The sequence below is a fragment of the Lepisosteus oculatus genome, chromosome 2 (genome assembly GCF_040954835.1).
Source record: "Lepisosteus oculatus isolate fLepOcu1 chromosome 2, fLepOcu1.hap2, whole genome shotgun sequence".
Classification (NCBI taxonomy): Eukaryota; Metazoa; Chordata; class Actinopteri; order Semionotiformes; family Lepisosteidae; genus Lepisosteus; species Lepisosteus oculatus.
This window is the reverse complement of record NC_090697.1, coordinates 23,853,291-23,875,857: the sequence shown is the minus strand read 5'-3', so window position 1 is coordinate 23,875,857 and position 22,567 is coordinate 23,853,291. Positions and strand designations below refer to the sequence as shown.

General features: G+C 36.2%; 1 protein-coding gene across 1 annotated transcript in view; it reads left to right on the top strand.

The window, feature by feature from the left end:
- Positions 1-22,547, top strand: part of mmut (methylmalonyl CoA mutase) — a 30,408-nt gene extending 7,861 nt beyond the window's left edge. The window contains exons 8-13 of the mRNA XM_006626058.3: positions 509-624; positions 4,308-4,423; positions 8,689-8,820; positions 11,640-11,787; positions 14,448-14,615; positions 22,250-22,547. Coding sequence (XP_006626121.2) covers positions 509-624; positions 4,308-4,423; positions 8,689-8,820; positions 11,640-11,787; positions 14,448-14,615; positions 22,250-22,378 — 809 coding nt within the window. The 3' untranslated portion in view covers positions 22,379-22,547. The remainder of the gene's footprint in view (positions 1-508; positions 625-4,307; positions 4,424-8,688; positions 8,821-11,639; positions 11,788-14,447; positions 14,616-22,249) is intronic.
- Positions 22,548-22,567: the final 20 nt, after the last annotated feature.

Genomic DNA, 22,567 nt, shown 5'->3' with positions numbered 1-22,567 from the left:
CGTTTTTTTACCCTGGTTGACCTTTCATACCACCTTTGAAAAGACCCTTCTTGAGGGTTATGAATTTCTTCTATTAAATTTGACTTAAACTGCCTTCTTCTTTAACTTTACATTAACCATTTTTCAAATGTTAATGACCAAGAAGTGGTTAATACTTTCAAGTCTTTTTGGGTCAAAAAACAGGGTATGAATCAAAGGTTGCAACATACTGTATATGTTGCCTTTGGTCTGCTGCTAATTTTATTTGAACCTCTCTCATGTAAAAATGAAGGCAGAGTACAGTAGGTATGATTGTCAAATTTATGTAAAGGTCAGTGAACAGGTAGCAGATTTAAACTTTAAGAGGCACAACCACACCTTTCTTTAACATCTGTTTCTATACAGAGAGGCCAAACCCTGTTTAGAATTATTTTTGTTTGGGCTTGCTCCAACATAAACCGTCTTATCTGTTTTCCCTTTTTTAACTGTTTTAACCGATCTATCAATCTGCCACTCTCTTTGCCTGCAGGGTCTGAAGTCATTGTGGGAGTAAACCGCTATCGTCTGGAGAAGGAAGAGACAGTAGATGTGCTGGCAATTGACAACACCGCAGTGCGCAACAAGCAGATTGAAAAACTGAAGAAGGTAAGCTTTTTAAAACAGTGTCTGATACTCTGTAACACCTGCAGCACTTATGGGAGGGGATAGGAGTAGGGATCAAGGATGTTAGAATACTCCCTGGGATTAGGGCTACAGTCACAAACTTTAGAAATGGGGAAGAGCCCTTGGGAACCCAGCTATATCTGGTCCACATCCTCTCTGTTTCCTTCCCTTTGTAACACTTTTCTTGCAAGTCTACGTCACCGCTCATGATTTCTACCCAGCTAGAAGACGGGTAGTATTTGTCCTGTGACTCACAGCTCATTCCAGGTTGACAAATTAGAGAAAAAGTATTTTTTGGTATTTCTTTCCAAAACTCCTTTTTTAAGGATTTTGAAAATTTACACAGGTACAATGATTACAGGCGCATTTGTAGTGTTTTGTGTTCAGGATTGAAAAGGTTGAGCCCTTTTAGTAAGTAAAAGACAGTTCTTTAATCCCAGGAAAATCCTTCTCTGTTGACAAGCCAGATGCATCTGGCTGTCAAGATGTCAAGACAGGCTGAAATTTACAACCAGTCCCTCTTTCAGCCTATGATGTGCTGATTAACAATTTAGAAGCTTCATGTAACCAGCTGGGTTTTGGGTGTTTTAACTAGATGCTTAAATTGAATGACCTAGAGATGATACATGCGAGACCTAACCAAGGCATGTAAGAGGTGCTTGCTTGTTTTGTGAAAGGCCTAAGGAAGAGTGAATATTTCAGGTTTTTAGCACTGCAGTGAGTGAGACAACAGAGAGATCCTTAAGGCCCCTGACAGCTCACCACTGCCAGTAGATCCATCATTTCTGAGTAATATTCATTTTCAGAAAAATGAGTCATGTAGCCCTATGTCTTCAATTAGCTAATTCACCAGGCTCATAGTTAACTCTTCCATAGCCTTAGGAGGAGAAACATTGCAAATTAATTACAGATGGTGGACAAAAACATGGAAACAGCTGAGTAAATGAGGTACTGAATGTGAAACACTGAATATATTGAAAGCAAGGATTTCCACATAGCACAAGCAGAAGTTAATTTCTCACTGAAATCACAGGTGTTTTAGATATTGGATGCCGATGTGATGAGTGCAGCTCTCCCTGTCCCTGCTGGGATTCAGTCCTGGTTGCTCGTGGGCTTGAAGCACGCGGCGCACCAGCTGCGACTAGATAGCAAATAATTCCAACACACCAGAAGTCCAGGTTCTCCACATCTGGGGAGTTCTACATGACCCAGATTTCTGATCTCCCACTGTCACGATTTGATCATGGTCACTTGTGGGTCTAGAGTCAATTAGCAGCCCTCTCCTGCCAGAGTGATTTCCACTGTGCCCCAGGACTCGATCTTCTGATACAGCAGAGTTTTACACTGTCTAGATTTCAGAGGGGGGTGACATCACTTCTGCAGGCCTTTAACTGTATCTGCAAGAAACTGGGCCTTTTCACATTGAGTATCCAAATCTGCCTTTATTGCTCTCCTTATTTAATTACTACTGGAAAAAAGTGAATTTTTCTTTGTATATATGAACTTAGTGGGAGAACCCACTACATCCACCTATTGAAACCCCACCTGAGTGGCAGCCATTATGCTTCAGCAGCAACAGTTCAGTGCAGAACAGGTGAAAAAAATAGAAATTTACCTCTGCAATTAAATTAATAACCAGATTATAATAAACAGTTTATAATAACCATTTCTGGTGTACAGCAAAGAGTGCCTCCTGCTGGTCTACCAACATAATATACCTGGTTGTCCTTAGAGGTGTCCCACCCCTGTTTTGACCAGGCTTTGCTTAGCTTTTGAGATCTGATGAGATAGTGTAATACATGCTAAAGTGGTGCTTTAGCTCTCACAAATCGTTTCATATGAACCCTTTTCCATATCAACTGTTGTATCAGTTTTGTTTTGGGAAGTTTTCGTTCTTAGTAAGATACATAATTGTATTAAACCCCAGTCACTTGGAGAATGCCAGATTTTCAAAATGCTTAATTTTCATGGCTTTTATCTGTTTTGTTTCATATCTTTAAAATGTTTAAAGCCTTAATGTAATACTTGTTTTCTCATTAAAGAATAATAATGGACAGAGGTAAACGTGGTTTTCAGAGCATAAAAAAAATCCACTTGTCTATAAGGATTTCATTATCATTCTTGGAATATGTTTGATGATGCATATGAAGTAGTATTGTGGAAGGCTAGGGTACTTCCGACACAGAAAGTACACAATTTACAATTTTATTATTTTTCCTTCCTCAGGTGCTTTAATGACAGGCTTCTCTGTAATCAATTCTGAATAGGTCACAAAGCAATTGGTCCCATGGCTAAGCATTTCATTATATGAACGTTCCTGACCTCCAGACCCCTGTGCTTCAAGTTGTGGGGTGAAGCACATCCACTTTGCTTTCGCTGAAAGGTCACTTCACTTTCATTTAAACTAGACACATCAAAAGACATCAAGGATCAGCAAAACAGAGAAATAATAAAGAGAAACCTTTTTTTTTAACTAAGTATAGGGTCTTCATCATACCCACTTAAGCACATTGAAGGCTTTCACCTCTACTTAATGTTCCTTAACTTAAAGTACTTAGAAACAAATGAAAAATAATTAATACGAAAGTCCATTACTTTAAAAAAATACAAATTTATAAATGTTTAATGTTAAAAAAAGAAAGTCGCCATTTGGTTGTTTGAACTGTGGTGACTTATTGACCAGTATTAAATAGATACATTCACAGATGCTTTCTTGGAATTAATCAACTGTGTCAGTTTTGCTAAATTATGTATAAACAAGTCCAAACCAATTTCTTTACAATGTATAGGAACAATAAATACATTTTAAAACCTGTATAACCCTTTGTGTGAAGGAGAGCATGCAGGTTTTTAGCAGAGCTAAAATACACCTTTTTTATTTTCACTTGTGTTCTTGGATATTTGTTTCTGTTGCTTCGGGTAGTGGGCTCCAGTGGTTTAACCAAGAAGGGCATGTACTAAGTAAAATAGTTCAGACTTTTTACAACATTGGGCTATGTTAATAGCAGACTGTGGGTGGGAATCGCCAAGTGTTAGTGCATAATTGGTTGAGCACCATCATGTCAAATCCGTCCTTCGGGTGAGACGTAAAACCGAGGTCCTGACTCTCTGTGGTCATTAAAAATCCCAGGGTGTTTCTTGAAAAGAGTAGGGGTGTAACCCCGGCATCCTGGCCAAATTTCCCCATCGGCCTTTATCAATCATGGCCTCCTAACAATCCCCCTCTGTGAATTGGCTTCATTACTCTGCTCTCCTCCCCACTGATATCTGATGTGTGGTGAGCGTTCTGGTGCACTATGGCTGCCGTCGCATCATCCAGGTGGATGGTGCACATTGGTGGTGGTGGAGGGGAGTCCCCATTACTTGTAAAGTGCTTTGAGTGGAATGTCCAGAAAAAGCGCTATATATAAGTGTAAGAAATTATTATTATTATTATTATTATTATTATTATTATTATTATTATTAAATTGTCTGGGAGCAGAGAGAAGTTTATCTCTCTCTACGTTGAGGCCAATTTAGAACTCTGCATGGGTTAGGTCATGTGTTATCACTGATACGACTCATGCAGTGAGGGGGTCTGCTGTGTAATGAAGTGCATCTGTGGTCATTATCTAAAACTGTGGAAACGTGAAACCAACCTGTGTTGCCTTGCCTGTCATCTGTAGGTAAAATCAAGCAGGAACCAAGAGGATGCTGAGAAGTGTCTGGCTGCCATTGAGGAGTGTGCCAGGACCAGAGAGGGGAACCTGCTGGCTCTTGCTGTGGAGGCGGCCAGAGCAAGGTAAGTGAAGCTCAAAGGCTGCTTCCAATTGTTCCATTTTTTAATACAAATTATAAAATTAATTGCTTGAAACTATTTTGTCTGCAACTGAGCATCTATTTCAGTGGCAAGGCCTGGTGCTGGAGCAGTGCACTTTGACAGGTTATTATATACAGTATGCAGAATTATTAGTAATTGTATATAAATAGTTACTTGAACACAGATAATTTTATTTTAGTTTTTAATTAAAACAAATATGTAGTGGCTTTAATTACATTTAAAGAGCAAATAAATATGAAAAAAAGAGGCAAGACTAAAATAAAAATTTTGAATAGTGACTTTTTTGAGTCCAGTAAGTTGCATTGTAATAATGGTATCTAGATGAAGGCAGTCTGCAAGAGCAAGGCTGTAGTTCATGTACAGTATGGATATCTGTGTATATTACTTCATGTGTGGTATGTCGGGACATGTAGTTTGTTCCAACACCAAATTAAAAACTGCATGCTGTGAAGGAGACACTACCTGGTTTGTTTTAAATAGACTCTTTAAAAATATTTAAAAATTACAAATTATTTTAGAAAATGTATTTCCCCCCTTTTATTCACATTTCTTGTTTATATGAATGTAACTGCAACAGTTGCTGTTTTAGCCTTAAAAAGGGAGATATTAGGAAGCAGTTGCTTTTCATAAAAAAATAGCATGTTAGAATACTTTGTAGATGTGTCAATTTAAAAATTTATTATAATATAAATTTATTTATATATAATTTATTATTATGTAAAATGTATTACATTATTATTAAAAAACAATTGGCCGAGCGGTGGCTCTGTGGCTAAGGATCTGCGTCTGTGACTGGAAGATTGCCGGTTCAAATCCCGCGGCCGGCAGAGGAATCCTACTCCGTTGGGCCCCTGAATAAAGCCCCTTAACCTTAACTGCTCCAGGGGCGCCATACAATGGCTGACCCTGCGCTCTAACCCCAAGCTTCTCTCCCTGTCTGTGTCTCCATGGAGAAAAAGCTGGGGTATGCGAAAAGACGAATTCCTAATGCAAGAAATTGTATAGGGCTAATAAAGAAACATTATTATTAAAAACAACGAAGAAGAAATATAAAAATAAGCTATTTTATATAGTGCCTTTAAAAGTAGCATCTCACAGCACTTTGCAGTAGGTATATGAATCATGACTATAGAGAGACAGACAGACAGAAACTCAAGGAAATTAATCCCTGCAAGAAAACACTTGTGTGTCCTAGTTGTAAGAGAAAGTGAGGAAGAAAAAACACCCGTTTTATGTGCATTAAAAGTGTTAACTATGTAGAACAGTTTTCTATAGCTGTTTCTATAAACTTAGTTCAAGCTGTTTTGATTAGTGTATAGTAACTCCATGAAATTAATTGTTTTCTGAGACATTCCATGATACCAGGTACATTAAAAAACCGAGGTCCAATCCATTCATTCAGAAAAAAAAAATACTGCATAGCCATGATACAGTTTAAAACGGCATCTAGGCTAAGTATAAAATATGTTATATTTTCAAGAAATGTGATTATCAGTGGCGCACCGAACCAGACTGCAGTGTGCTTTTCCCTAATGCGGATTCTAGATGACTGTATCTGCATGTTGGAGTCAGGACTTAGCCACCTCAGAGTGACTCCAGCACTGGAGCACAAATGTGCAGAATGACAAGCTAATTGTTGTGTACAACACACTGGCCCATCAATTGAAATGGGAGCTCCAAGTGTGATGGTCAGGAAAGAGGTCCTGACCAGAGCAGGGCAGATGGTCAGACATTTATTACAGAGCTCCACTTGTAATGATTGATGGCAGCCTGATTGTACAGCATTACATTGATCACATTCTAGGTCTATGCTGGCTGCCCTTCCTGCACTCACCTTCCTCATGTATCATGCATCGTACACCTCATTCTCTTGCCAGACTGAAGACTCATTGAGGAATTTTGGAATGAGGTTGGCTGATGTATGGCTTATGGACAGTGAACAAGCTTATACTTGTCTATACTCTACCAGTAGGATATGACGGAATTCCACAAGACAGCACCTGCAACTGGTGCAAAGATACATAGCTTGTACTGCTTAGTGGTGACCACGCACACTACTGACTTCAAATGTTCATAGTCGATCTGCTTTTGATCAACCCTTCCAATGACAAATGTGAATCAGTGGTGTTTCTTTTAATGTTGAGTATAATATCTTATTTTTGTGGACAAAATCATTATAAATTAGGATTCTGTTTGTACTTACACAAATACCATTGCTTGCACGCTGAAAGACTTCAAGACACCTTTAAAATCAAATTGCTGTGTTAAACATAGTGTGTAAAAAAAAAATCAATGTACTGGTTCTCTGAATTTTACAGTTCACAGGATTTTTTGATACACTTGTGTCAAGATTCAGTTTTCACACATATAAATAGTTATAGTGGTGGTGCTCTTACTACATCAATGTGTAGAAAGAGCTCCTCCAAGCAGATTTAAAAAAAAAAAACCTTTCGTATGATTTTGACACCTACTTGTCATGGGATGTTATTACTTGAGGCACAAACAAGAATACACTATGGTCTGAGAGAGATTTACAACACATCTCTGAGATACTGGGTTTCCAAGGTGTCTGTGAAGTGAAGCGTTATTCAAAATTTGTTCTGAGGTTAGAGACTGAACTAGGGACCAGATTAATTTGAATCCTAAACTGAAACTGACATTTCAGAGAGTAGGTTAGGTAGACTGTGGTAAAATTCTTAATTAGCAAAAATCATGATAGTTGCCTGGAACATTTGTTTTACTCAACAATTTGCAGCATTTGGTTTATGCTTCACCTTTCAGTTTTAGAAAAATCACATTTGTGAAATGCACAAAGGAAAACACCCTCTATGCAGTAATAAAAAGAAATCAAGGAACTGTAAGCTCAGTTGTGAGCATTTTCACTTGCTGTCTTATACTGAGTTTTTTACGTTCTAGATACTATTTATAAAATGTATTTTGTTAAGCAAGCATTTATAGTGACCTGGTTAGGACTGTGGATCCAGCTTTTCCACCTGTTTGTCACCTGTAAAGTCATTGTACATGTTCCGTCATTAAAACTGAAGATGACGTGACTGAAATTCGGATAAGCATGTGTGATCGCAGTTGTAAGGCCATGCACACTGCTGTGACTGATCGTGGTTTGAATGAACAGAACAAGTTGAGATGAGTCTGGCTGTGGTGTGCTTAAAACATTGCTGTAGAGACAGAATACGTTCATAGCAATCAGAAGATTGCAGTTATAGTGTGAGCAGCTATAGAGATACAGGGATAGATTAATGTGTGGAACAGTAAACGTATTTAACTCAAATCATTACAGATATTGATGAAAAAATGAACACATTAATATACATTCTTTTTCATATTTTCTGCTAAAAATTTAATCTCCTATGGTAAGTGACAGCAATCCACAAATATTTATCTGTTGCCAACTGGGTGAAAAAAAAACTTTTCTGGATGAGGTGCTTAGGTGTTACGATTGATATGATTGACTCACTGACAGATGTGTTAAATATTTCTTTACACCTACACATGTATTCATGTTATGGCTATGTTTAAGGAAGGATAAAAACAGAAGGAGTGTTATCTACATTTAAGATGTGTAAGGTATACTGTTGTCTCATACAGGTACAGTATATGGAAATCTGTATGTAAGACCAAAATGTTAATTCTAAATACATGTGGGTCCTAAGGCGTCTCTAAACCACCATTTATGGTAATAGCAGAGACTGACTTGGGTTGTGCTCAGATTGTAAAAGCACTTTGAAAATGCATGAATGCAGAGCATTACAGGAACATGCACTTTAATGTGCTTCTATGCAACCCCTACACCAGCGAATTAAAATCTGACACATGGACACAGAGAAATGAACCTATATAAAACCCAACTTCCAATCAATTATGCTTTAGCGTTTATCATAAAAGGTTTTCTAATAATTGCATAATTATAGCAGCAACCTCAAAGTACTGACTTTCTTAGTCTACATAGAGATTGATTCAGATTATTTGGAATGATTGTGATTAAAGAGGGGTTTAGCTATTTTTTAATTACTAAATTGAACAGAGTGATTCTAGTTTTTCCCTAATATATTTTAGGCTTTGATAGGGTAAAACATTTTGAGGTGTTGTGTTTAATAATCTGAAAAAGCAGACTCAAGAAACAAAATGTTTAGTGCAGCCCAAGCATTTATTCCTTTATATGGGCAAAGTACATAAAATAGAAGTATATAGTTTTTTGTTCTTTGCAGATGCTCAGTAGGAGAAATTACAGATGCAATGAAGAGAGTGTTTGGAGAGCACAAGGCCAGCACCCGAATGGTGAGTGGAGCGTACAGGAATGAGTTTGGAGAGAACCAGGAGATTGTGGAAGCTCACAACAGGTAAGACTTATTTACAAAAAGAAGCTGTCAGAAACATGTCCAGATTCCAGAGGCTCAGCTGTCCGTCACACAGAGCATGCTAAATCCACAGTGGGGGTTAGCGAGTTAGTCTTGACTTCAGCAGTGTCAAAACGCATGTTAGATACTCCTCTGTGTGGTTTTTAAGATGTGAAAGGGCTTGGAAGTCTTAATGGCTTTGTCTTGTCTTTGAACATTCCCACTGGCATATTTTTACAAAGCATATTATTTGTGAAAGTTTTTATAAGGCTCATGAGGCCTCAGGACTCGGCTTTTACAAGCACCAATTTTAGAAATAGAAATACTATATAACACTCATTCTTGGCATCTGAAGTAAGGTTGTGATGCAAGGATCTGTGATAATTAATGATAATTAAAACTTTTTGGTGTTTCCTTTCAATAGTGTTTCAGTTTAAAAACGCAGTGTCCATTTCTAATGTGTAATTCAAGGGCTTTGGCCTCCTGAATTTCTGAAGTAAGCTCATGCTAACTTGAAAATCCCATTGGGCCTCCAGTCCATCAATGCTTTTAGAGCAGATAACATGTGTCATTTAGCAACCTTCTGTGAGGTAAATCCTTGTCTAAGAGGTTTCAGAAATGTGCAAGTCTGTAGCCTTGTTCAAAAAAAGGTCAGTTACAAATCCTAAAGAGACCATTTGTATTTGCCTAGCTGAGTTCAGACGGCATTTGTTAAGAGGGACAACAGAGGTGAACACAGCTGTAGAACATAAGAATTAGTGATTCAACATTTCACAAACCAAAAATTAGGTTTTTAGATTACTATTATCTATTATTATTGCTGTTCAGATATTTTTATTCTCATTATTTATTTTAAATTTATTATCCATATCCCTGTACTATTTCTTAAAAAATTAATAGCCAAATAACACTGGTGGATCAGACATATTGTTTTTCTTGCAATTTTGGGGATTTTATAAAGCTGCTTATGTGAAGCCAATTACAATATGTGATGGGATATTTATATTTCAGGAGGTGGGCTGCTAACACATGTCTGAGATTTAGATTTTAGGCTGTCTTTAGGGTTGCTAAGGACAGGTGGATTAACCACATGGTTGGCTGCCATATTGGATTTGTGGGAAAAAGTAAATCAGCTTCAACTGCTTGGTTGATTGGAAAGAAATTCCATGGTATATGTAATCTAGCACAAAACACGATATATTACTTTTAAAAACGTTTTCCACAAGCCAATCAAGTTCCAGATGTTCTTCATATCCATATATTTGCATATGTTCTGACATACATTTACAATAAAATCATCACAGAGGGAAAGATGCCTGTGGTACTTAAGATTCACAGCTGAAGCTGACCAGTCACATGATTTGGCAACTTAGTGAGACCTTGATCTTTATTTTCTGTCAAATGCAAAATTGGCTTATAGCTCTATATTAAGTGGGTCATAGTTACCATCATAACACAAATATAAACATTTTTATACCAGAGCATATAATATATATTATATGCTGTTCTGGTATAAAAGAGTCATGCCCATGACCATTGAACTTTCTGATTTCAGAAAGGCATTAGAAAACTTTCTTGCAACTCTTTGCAGAGACCCCCTATAGGCTGATGAATATTATGTGATTTATCAGAATTTTCTTCTTGTGATCTCTGACATAAAAAAATGAATGTAGGTCCACTTTGAGCCCAGATTTTTGTAGCTATATTTTCAATTCATGCTTCTCTCTTAAAGCTGACTGATAAATATCATAACTGTTCCACATGACAGAGAATAATGAAAAGTCATCTCATCAGCAGGGATTTATTTACTTTCCAGTTCTGTTTCAATTTTAATTATTTTAATAGAAAGACACTTTTATCTATAAGACCTTTTGTACCTTCAGATCTTACATGGTAATCAGTTTAAGCTTGTGACTAGAGTTCTCTGAATATCACTTCATCATGGCTAGTGTATAATTAAACCTAAATCTGGAAACTGGAGGACACTCTTGAAAGGTTTTTTTCTTTGCCGTACTGTAGCTAACCATATTTAAAAATATTTTAAAATCTTACTAATTTGTATTTGTATTTTAATCTATTTTGTATATGAATGCCAATGTGCATCTATTTTTCACTGCTGCTTTTGTAAATTAACTTTTATTACTCTTATTATTTCATAAGCATTAAGCCCAAAACAATTTCGAGTAACAATTCTTAAAGTCAAAGAAACCTTTGTGTCTCAAGAGAGCAGTTATTCTGATTCTCCTTAATTATACTTTAAATATTAAAATACAATTCTTTATGCTAAACTCTAAAGAAAGTCAACAATATCAGAGTTGTGTATTCTAATGTTTTTTTTCTGTTCTTCATGTTTTTGTGTTTCAAAACAAAATCTATTAAAGTTATCAATTTATGTAAATGGTGAAAGCATTTGATTTGAGCATAGTGAAGGCCGGCCAATTGTTTAAACTATTAGTTTCTGCAGGTTATGAAGTTAGACTAAATTCCTCTTCAAACAAAACTGTTGTATCATAATATTTACAAAATAATTGTCTGTAGTTGGTATTTAACATAGTACATACATTTAACATTCACATACGTAGTTGTGAGCAGTGTTTTAACAGCCTTACTAAGTAACTTTAAAATCGCATCATAATTGTATGTCTTTCGTATGAAGAAATCTTAGATGAAATCTAAGCTTAGAAAAATGTCTTGGAAATCTTCGAGAAGCGCTATCATGCTCAACTTTGTTATGAAAAACAAATCTTTCTGTGCAAATCTGTACATTATTAAACAACAACGAGTATATAAATACATTTATATAAATACATTCTTGCTTGCAGAGTTTTAAACTTCAGAGAGCAGGAGGGACGAAATCCACGCTTATTAGTTGCTAAAATGGGTCAAGATGGCCATGACCGAGGAGCCAAGGTCATTGCCACGGGCTTTGCTGACTTGGGATTTGATGTTGATATTGGACCTCTTTTCCAGGTGGGTTGATTTGTTTCTTTTCTTTCTGCTTCTTCTCAATGCGTTCCTGTTGTCGCTCTTGGGTTGTGTATCGATGCTGTAGTCCATGGAAGTAATTGAACTTTCAATGTTATGTATTAGTTTTGTACGTCTTTTCTCTTGGGATACATTCATTAAACAAGACAACTAATTTCACTGCAATTTCCCTCACGGGATCAATAAAGTATCTATCTATCTAATGACATTGTGATACTAGTCACCATATACTTTCAATTTTTCGATCTGAAATTGAGATTCAGACTATTTTTTTTGAAGGCAGTGTGCTTATTGCTACTGCCTCGTGGTTCTTAGCCCTTGAGTTCAGTTCTGGACTTGGATACCTTCTGGGTGGACTTCTCCCTGATTCCACACAGTGTTTCTGTAAGGGGTTAGGATTCATCCTCCTCATGGACATCCTGGCTAGGCTTACTGGCGTCTCTAAATTGATCCTGTGCTCTTGCATGTGTGAGCCCCGTGATGGTCTAGCCTGTCCTGCCTAGCGCCAAACCCGCTACAGGCTCCACTGGGGCTGGCAATTCACACTGATTACAGGGGAGGCACATTTCTTTGTAATGTCACTTCAAGCCCGAAGATATCTCAGAGGCCACAGGAGCCTCTGTTCTGCGTAGAGAACAGAGGTTGGAGGGACTGTGCCAGTGGGATCTGTCACTTCAGGACTTCCAGTCATAGTTGGCTGGTCACACAACCAAGACTCCAGCTCATAACCTGTCAGTCACAGAGCCAACCCTGCATTGGGAACTAGCTTCTTTACTGGTTGAGCCACTTGGGAACCCATGTATATGCTTTTATATGTTCATTTTTCTTACAAAAGTCCCTAGTCAGACACAGAAAATAAATACTCTGTTTAATTACATGATTTCTGCATCATTACCATAGATTGAAATGAAAGATATATTAAAAGTAAGTAAATAGTTAAAATCCCAAATACTAAAATTTGTAACAATTACAGCTAATGACACCTACATTTCAGAGTTCTTTAAACTGAGTACTTTGGGACTACTGGAACATTTCCTAGTTACTTTGTTAATGAAAGCTGTGTACAAATGAAGTAGATTTTTCAAAATAAAGAACTCTTGGAGCTAAAGAGTTTAACACTGCAATGTACACAATTTGACAGTGTATTTTTTTGTAATATAAATATGTCATGCACAAAAATAACTTTCTGCTGGAAAGGTCATTTTACAAATGACCATATAAAATAGCTAAATTTGTTTTTACCATTCATATTTTGTTTTGCTCAGACCAAATCTTATATTATAATGATATAGAACTTTATGGTAAACCTTGGTAAAATAAATTCTGATTTAATATGTCTTGATTTCAGGCTGTTAGGCCATAAAATATGTTGCTTTGAGAAAGGATGTGTAGACCTTGTAAAGGCACTCTACCTGCTTTTGAGGCAATATTTCAATATTGCACTCTAACCCTAACTTCTGACCAGTGAAATAAATGTTTACTGATATTTATTCATATCTCAGCACATTTGAAGTTAGCACACACTTGCACAAGAACATTAATTTATTAAATCCAGTGCATTTGCTTAAATTAATTCCAAATCCAGACTAAACTTTTAAACACACCTATACTGTATGCAAGAGTAAAAGGCAGCTACCCAAACTAGGTAGAAGCATTGCTTGCCTTACATGTCGTTCCACCTGAATTGTGGCTAGCAGTGGATACAAATCAAGTCAGCCCTTTAATATTCAATTCTGTAATTTTTATTGCAAGAGATTGTTAGCATTTTGTTATCTATGAGATCCAAATCAAGTCTAATTTTGCTGTTTCTTAAAAAAAGGCAGAGATCCAATAGTATGTACAGGGTTTCCTGCAGTTGTATACAGGCCACGTGGGCTGGCTGGCCAAACAAATGCGTGAACGCCAACAAATGTACACAAGAATCCATATTGAAATACTGTTTCATAGTAAAACACCACAAGGTCATTTCCCAGCCAGCAGCTGCAATGGTACGTAATCGCACAGCTCTCGCGTCTCACATGTTGGGGCAAATCTCATGGTCTCATGCTTTGGTTGGAAAATCTTACATACTATATTTGTCTGACATTTAGGTTGATTAAAAAAATAATTAAATTAAAATTTTGAAATTGTTGTACAGACTCACAATTTATTAATTTATCAGTGGGGTGTTTTGTATGTGAATAAAAGAAACCATCAATACAAATAGTATGTAATCGCAGTTTTTGATAGAAAATCTCGCGACAGACAGCACATCCTACAGCACAGTGTTCCCAATCACTATACTGGGGCACTGGTTTCAAAATTATCTTCTAGGGGGAAGAGTTTCACCTGCACGTCCACCCCACACGACTTACAGCATCAGCCTGGTTTCCTTGAAGGTCCTTCTGAGATCTAAGGAGGTTGAATACATGGTGAAGCCAATATGAAAGCCCATTTAGATTATGCTGTTTCAAAGAAAGCAGCAATCTTTCAGTTGTGGAGTGAAAAACGGCCATTTAAGAAGGGGAGTTATAGATTTCTTTGCCTCGTACCACAAGCTACACTACACCTGCAGCAAGATTTCTGACACAAGGTGTAGTAGTTTGTTATAGAAATAAATATGGTTATAGGGATACACTCTTCAAACAAAACTGAATATTTTGCAGACCCCCCAGGAGGTAGCCCAGCAAGCTGTGGATGCTGATGTGCACTGTGTTGGTGTCAGCACTCTGGCAGCAGGTCACAAAACACTGGTGCCCGAGCTCATCAAAGAACTGAAGAATCTGAACCGCCCTGATATCCTCGTCATCTGCGGAGGAGTCATCCCTCCTCAGGTAACTGGTTCTCCAGCTCAGATCGTATTGCTGATATTGTCTTGCTGTTTTATTTGAACAAAACTTATCCCAACTCTTTTTGGATACCTTACCTTTTTCACTTACTGTGAGTGTTTTCATCAGACAAAAACACATTGTTTAGATTAAGATTATAACTGTCAGAATGTGAATGCTGTTTTTGGCAAAGATGAATTATCTTTATAAGAGAAGATGATTATCTGAGGAATTATAATAGCATTTGTCTCTTTGAAATTTGGTATTTATCAAAGAATCACATTTTCTGGGTATTCTTGGTATTTTATAGTTTCTTTCAAAATTCTATATTAAATTTGGTTCCTTGTTTGCAGATTAGAAGGTTTGATACTGGGTTTACTGTCCATAATTTAGTTTCTTTTTGTCCTTTCATCATTTGAAGCAACTGAAAGATTTAGCACTGTTGTGCGTGAGAAGTTATTACTATGGCTGTAGCACAGTCCCTAGTATGGGAAAACTTGCAAGACAATCATTTGAGCCTCAGTCTGAAACAAAATCATAGGATGAGAGGATTCCAAAATAATTCCCAGTGAATGGGTTAAGTAGTAAGTAATTTACTACTGTTCAGAACTTCAGCTACACCTTTACCAACCATCTGTTTCTAATATGCACAACATTAGTCACCTCTGGTTAGAATATAAATACCCTTGTTATATTTTAGACCCAGGGCATATGTGAGTTTGAGTGGTCAAAGACCTGAATTTTTAATGACAAAATAAGCAAAGCCTGAGGTTGGAGGCTTCATGCTGTCGGACTCTTTCACACAATGATTGTTTTTTATTTAAACCCTTCCTTGTAATTTTGAAATTGCTAACCAGAAGCAAAAGTCATTTTTAGGTGAAATTAATTTAGTGAAGTACAAGCTTCCACTTAGTCTTAAAGAGCTGCTTTGTTATTTCACTTGTTTGTCTGTTAGAGGAAGATCATGAGACGTAGTATCAGACTTGCATCCATCAGATATCATTTGACAAGCTCCCAAATGATTTTTAACATCATCATTTTAAATAAGGATAATAGTATTTTCTCAAAAAAAGAAGATTTGTGAACTCCTTAGGAATTTCACATATTTGAAACCTATCTTGGGGCTGTATGTTGGTGCAGTGGTTAGCATTGCTGCCTCACAGCACTAGGGTACTAGGTCCAATTCCTTGCATCCCTCACTTGGAGTGTGTGAGTGTGAGTGTGAGTGTGAGTGTGAGTGTGAGTGTGAGTGTGAGTGTGAGTGTGAGTGTGAGTGTGAGTGTGAGTGTGAGTGTGAGTGTGAGTGTGAGTGTGTGTGTGTTTGTGTCTGTGTGAGCCCTGAGATGCACTGCCGGAACCCCATGACCCTGTTTTGGATGAAGTGGTTGGTAAGTGGATGGATGAAACATTGACAATGGATTGGTAGATCTCCAAATCCTTAGAAATGGTTCTGTAACCCTTTCCGGACTGAGGAGCATCAATAACTCTTTTCACAAGACCCTCAGTTATTTCTTGGCATGACCTAACTCACGTGTGTGGTGAAGGGCAAACATTTTCTTAGCACAGCAGATTCCAGCTTGTAAATTTCTCCATCTGTGTAATTGTTAGCTTTCAGGGTACGTAAGTAGGTGCAGCCTTTCAGCCAGCCATTAGCTGGGCTACACAGTCTTTGTGGCATTATGTTCAATGTATGTCACTGAATTTTGTGAGAAAAAAGCATGCTCCAGGGAAATGCAGAAAAAAATATGAAAAATACTAGAGCATTAGAATATAATTTGCCTAGGACATAACCTGTTTTCCCTCTTCAGAAAAACATTAATGTAAATACTGTGTATAATCGTATATGTGCAGCACCCATGGAGGCCTCTGTAGTTCAAGAAGCTTCCTTTACACTTCCACGGAGCAGAATGTAATTGAAGATTTGTTTTTTGGATTTAAAGATGTCAACAAATGATAATGGCACTAACTTTTTTTGGAGTAAATTTTATTTGTATGATTTTGCTCTGTGCAAGGCTATCAGGGGTTCAGCTTAATATTTTTTAGCAAGACACATCGTACAGTCCTTACGTTTTTGTTATAGGATGTTTTTGTTCCTATTTCATTGAGGGTATTTCATTATTTCATTGGGTGTACCCAAAGGTACAGTAATGAAACCAGTAATGATTTTTAAAAGGTTTCTGTCACACATGGTCAAATTTAAGAGTGTTAAGGTGCTAACATATCTGTTGACTTTTCTCATGTAACTAATTAAAAAACAGCATATTGTGAGAATTTAAATAGGGTTCAGGGGTGAGAAATGCTAATAGGATTATAAAAAACATCACTTAAAAGGTATTTTGTTTGTGCAATTTGAACTATAGAGAAACACATTATTTAAACATTAAGTCAGAATTACAAATATGCTAATACTACTAATATATGGTCTTTGGACTCTTGTTATATACCCTAGGCAGAGTTACATGATATGACAGAGTTGCAGGTACCAATGGAATTTTGTTTATAGGGATTATAGGACATAGTGTGGTGCTAAAGGTTGAGACTGTATAGTGGATATAAAAAGTCTACACACCCTTATTGAAATTGCTGGTTTTTGTGATGTAAAGCCAGAAATCAAGATAAATCATGTCAGACATTTTTCCATCTTTAAGGTGACCTTGCAAACAACAAAATTAAGAGAAAAACAAAAAGTACATTATTTTTCCTAATAATTATAATTAAAAAACCTACAATGCAGGGTAGGTTTTTCTCTTGAATTTTGTTTTGATTTCTGGCTTTACATCACAAAAACCTGCAATTTCAATAAGGGTGTGTAGACTTTTTATATCCACTGTATATAAAGAAACTGCATATTTCTTGCTGTTTTTGTAATTTCTGGTTTGCTGATCATCTTATTCATAGTCAAAGTTTTAAGACTTCTGTTCTTGTGATTGTGGGGAACAAACTGCAGTTGCCTTGGCTTTTGGCTGTGCCAAAAAATTTCCACAGGCTGTAACTATTCAATTGTGCACAGAAAGGATATTTTTGGAACCAGCACAGGTCTAAAAAAATATATAAGCACTTTAGCCTCCAGAATGTGAAAATGAGGAATCTGTACTAACCACTTCTGAGTTGTGGTGTTTTCAATGAGGCACATGCCTGTCCTCTAGTCAGTCCAACTGTGATGTGCTAAAAGAGAAGTGGCTCAGAGGTGAGCAGTTAAGAGACTTCTGCCTGTACTTGCTCACTCTACCTTCATAGGTGCTGGCTGAGATGTGAAAAACACAGCTGGTGGTGCTAAACTGGGTGTAACAAAAAAAATAATTGCAGATTTAAAAGTTCTTACAGAGATATTATACTGATCTGCATGGTTAGATCTAGAAATGTCCATTGTCTCTGCTACTGGCGCCAGTGTTTTTAAAAGAGACAGACTGCCTTGTGGTTGAAGCTTTGAAACTTTGGATTCTTTCAAGAAGTGGCTGGATGAGATACCAAATGAGTCTGATGGGCCGAATGACCTCCTCTTGTTTCTCTGGTCTTATGTTTGTTCAGTTGTTATTTGCTTTACTTTTATAAAACAAGAATGATTCATCAAACATCCAACACCCTAAGTGGTTTGTCTAGTAAAATGATCTCCTCACCTTGTAGGTGAAACAGTCAAATATTTGCGCTTGACTGGCTTGAGTGTTGTGTGGTTTGGGAATGGTAAAGCTGTCAGTGCTCTTGGCACACATCTGTATCTGTGTGTCTCACTTGCTTGACTTGTGTAGTTTAAGGGCAAGCTATTTTTTACCACTATGTTTATTTGAGATCTGCTCTATTAAGGTTTTGACCCACAGTGTGTCACAAAGGCAGCTGTTTTGACTCTGCTGACAATCTCATCTTTTTAAAAGTTTTAGATGTCAGATGAGCAAAAGAAATTGAGAAGAGATCTGATCCACGTAAAAATTCGAATTAATTTAGGATGCTGAATGAAGTACTTTGTTCAACAGAGAGCTACAATATAAAGTGTAGAATAGGCAAAGGTACGTTAAGACGTAAACAATTCGTGGACAGAAGTTTGAATGACATAAATTAGTAACCTAGCAAATGAGCAAGCTGGTCTAAATTGTTTGCAGTCTTTCTTATGTTCTTACTTGACCATCTTTACCAAGGACTCCATCTTTTGAAATATAAACCACCATATTTTTACATTCTTGGTGACAGTTTTGGAGCAAAATATTTCCATTTGATCAGATAATTTGGTCAGATAATCTTCCAACATGCTAGTTTATAATTAAAAATGCCCTTGAAGCTTTGTATAGTAACTGACCTTTTATGAACAGTATTTAGTATATGCCACAACTATTGGAATATTAAATTTAAAAAAAAAACATAAGAAAATACAGTTTTAAGAAATAATAGTCATTAAAAACTAGAAGAAAATAATCAGATTTTTTTATTTTCCAGCACTGTACAATGCTGCTTGGGATTGGGAATCAATACTGTTGCTCTTTAAATGTTACGTTGTGCTATGAAATCAGTCTGTAGGGGGTTATTAAACCATAGCAAAGTGTTTTGGAATTCATTAGTCTTATGTTAGACAGTCTGCAAATGGAGAAAATGTAAGTTCACGGTGACTACCCTTAGATGTGGCTGTCCTTTAGAATTATCCCTCTGAGGAACAAGAAAGCTCATACAGAATGTCCAGAAGACCACATCAAAGGATCCCCAGGCCCCCTGCATGACAACAACCCTAAACATTCCAGCTAATCTACCGAAGAATTGGATTTAAGATAAAAAAAAGGGTTTTGGAATGGCTAAGTCAAAGTCAATAAAAAAGTTGAAAAAGTTGAAAAGTTGAATCGGGCTGTTCATGCCAACAAATCTGCAGCAGTTGAAGCGGTTTTATAAGAAAGGATAAGCACACAAATTCCTCAATGAAGATCTGAGAGACAGATCACTAACTACAGGAAACATTATCTATTAAAGGATGTGGTACCACCCATTGAATTATTGAATTATTTCTATGTGAGTCTCTTATTTGGATTACCTTCATTAACAGTTGGGAGTTCAGATCAAAAACTTTTTTAAGATAATTTGTCTGAGATATGAAAAATACTTTTAAGCCCCATGATAAAAATGATCATTTAAATATGCTGAAATAAGACCTTCAAACTGAAGATAAATTGCAATTTGTATTTACTTTTAACATTAACATTTTAACCAGTTCATACAAAAAGGTATGGAGTGTGTTGGGCTCTTGCTTTGTTGTTCACTTTCAATTGCAGGATTTTTTGTAAAGAATGTGAGGTAAAGAAGGCCATTCTATTCAAAGTGGTGCAGAAAAAGTTTGTGTCATGGGCCTTATACTTTGGAAATTATGTTCTTGAAAACATAGCACTGTTGATTTTATGAAGAAAAGCTAAGGTGGATCAAGCTCAAAGCTTGCATACTAACACAGCGTCTCAGTATAAAGACATGTCACAGATGCACTTAGCTCCAATTTGAATTCTCTGATGTCCAGCTGGATGTAACAATTTTCTAAGCTAATGGCTGTGATTTTCCCTTAAGTGAGCTGGGAATGGAACAGCAAAGTACTGTGTAGTGTTCCTTAGGAACCAAGAGAAAAGTCCATTACCAATTGCTACCTAAAACATAGTGTTTGATTTGGACAGTGTATATATTTCTCCTTTTGTCTGGTGTAAACAGTCAAGACCTTTTTGCCCATTTTTAACATGACTTTATAGCTTAGTGTTTTCGTGTCTTTCAAAGGAATCAGTTTTCTGCTGACATGCTGGCCTGTTTGACCCTAAATCAGACATTGTTTTCCATTATTTGTGTATAAATAATTTACTTTATGTGTACTTTGCTATATATTTATTTTCTCAGATCTGTGAAGTTGGCCCCCCTATAAACACTACAAACAATGAAACCCACCTCATTCGTTTGTGCAGTTGAAAGTATCTTCCCAGCTGCTTTTGTTCCCGAGATATAGTGCCTTCTTTTTGGGGGTGTGACGATTGTTTTTATTTATTTTTTTGCAAAAATAAATTACAAGCTTAAGAAGAACCAGGATTTTTAAAAGGGGCACTATGCACTAAGTTGACCCAGGTAGTTCATAACTCAACTGCATGACAACATTGAAAACTCCATTGCCTCACATATGCAGACCGTGGTAACATTAGAAAATATTTTTATTTTCAGATAAAATAACCAAACATATATCTAGGGTCTTGATAATCAGTCATTATCCATGTCTTTGTATTTATAGTGCTTTTTAATAAACTGCAAATTTATAAATAAAAATATTTTTTCCATTACCACATTCTGAGAAATAATATAATACAGTATATGCTGAAAATGTGCTGGTGCAGAATCAGATTAAGTGGAAAATCATAAATCACTGATCATAAATACATAAGAATATTTACAAGCAGGAGGAGGCCATCAAGCTTATTTGGTTTTTCGTAAATAAATTACTGTATGTGAGAATCTCATTTAGCAGTTTCCTGTTAGAAATCAGTTATCAACTGGGAAGCTTGTTTCATATTCCTATAAAAAAGTATTTCTGTGGTCAATTCTTTGTCCTTGGAGATGTATCTGGTTGGTTTTCTCTGGACAGATTTAACTCCTTGTGTTGTGATTATTTTACACAATATTCTAAATGAGGAATCGTCCTTTGGTTTAAATTTTACTAAATTTTAGTTCTTTTAACTATATATAATGAAACCCATGAAAAACCAAGAAATGATCATTTCAAGTGAAAGAATAGCACTAATTCTTTTACCCTAAAGGAAGCCATATGTAAATATGTGAACAAGCAATTTTATATTCTTTTATTTTATGTGAAGTTACAAAATGTCAATATTAAGCTTGATGTTGTATTCCAGATTTAGAAAATATATAATTTTATTCCACATTTTTAATTGGAAAAAAATTATTTTGTTTTTTATAATTTCTAATATTTATTAAGTATGATCATATACAATGGCATACAAAATTATTTTCTCCCTTTCAAAAATGCCCCATTTTGTCAAATTACAAATGAATTGTGAATATTTTCTATCGAACCTGAAACTAAAATATGGCCATTTCAAATTTACCCAGTATGAACAGAGTATTAGATAACAAATAGTACAAATTATGCAACAGGACTACTGACCTAATGACCTTTTTATTTGATGAGGACATAGTAAATATACTTTTGCCCAGTAAGAACTTATAATGTCTTCTAAAAAAGTAAAAGAAGGAACTGTTATTTAACTAAGTGCAGGAAATCACATACATCTTTCTCTTTAGGCATAGGTCACTATTTTTTTCATATGGTACTCAATGAATCCAGTACATTTTTGTACTACATTTTAAATATCTTTTCTAAATACATGCTTTGCTTAGTACTAGTTACCACAGGAATATAGTTTTAGTCAAAATGAATTTAGTCCTTGTTCTTTTAATGTTGCAAGTTGTTTCTGGGTCATGTTACAGTACAGTATGTCACTGAGCAGTCAAATGTTTCATACAGTACTGCTCATATTATATTAATAATATATATATATTATAGTAGCACAGGAACCAAGCTAAATTTGCTGGTTTACCCTCATTAAAGAAACTGACTGTTATGGTATGTATATTTTATTGTTTTCCATAATTTCAGCTGACATAAAAATGTGGTCTTTTTTCAGGACTATGACTACTTGTTTGAAAAGGGGGTTTGCAGTATATTTGGTCCAGGAACACGAATCCCACAGGCAGCTGTAGAGGTGATTGACAACATCCAGAAAAGCCTGGAAAAGACCCGGCAAGCAATGTAGAGAAAACACGACAAGATACAGCTGTTGGATTTCCTGTAAAAATCTCATCCTGGTGTATATTGTAAAGCGTTATCCTTTGTATTAAATTTGGAGTTTGCTTCACATTATGGAACATCTGTAAAATAATTTTTCTAAATACAATCTCATTAAAGAAGGCTGTCGAGGTGCATTGCAAGGTGATGTTAATCT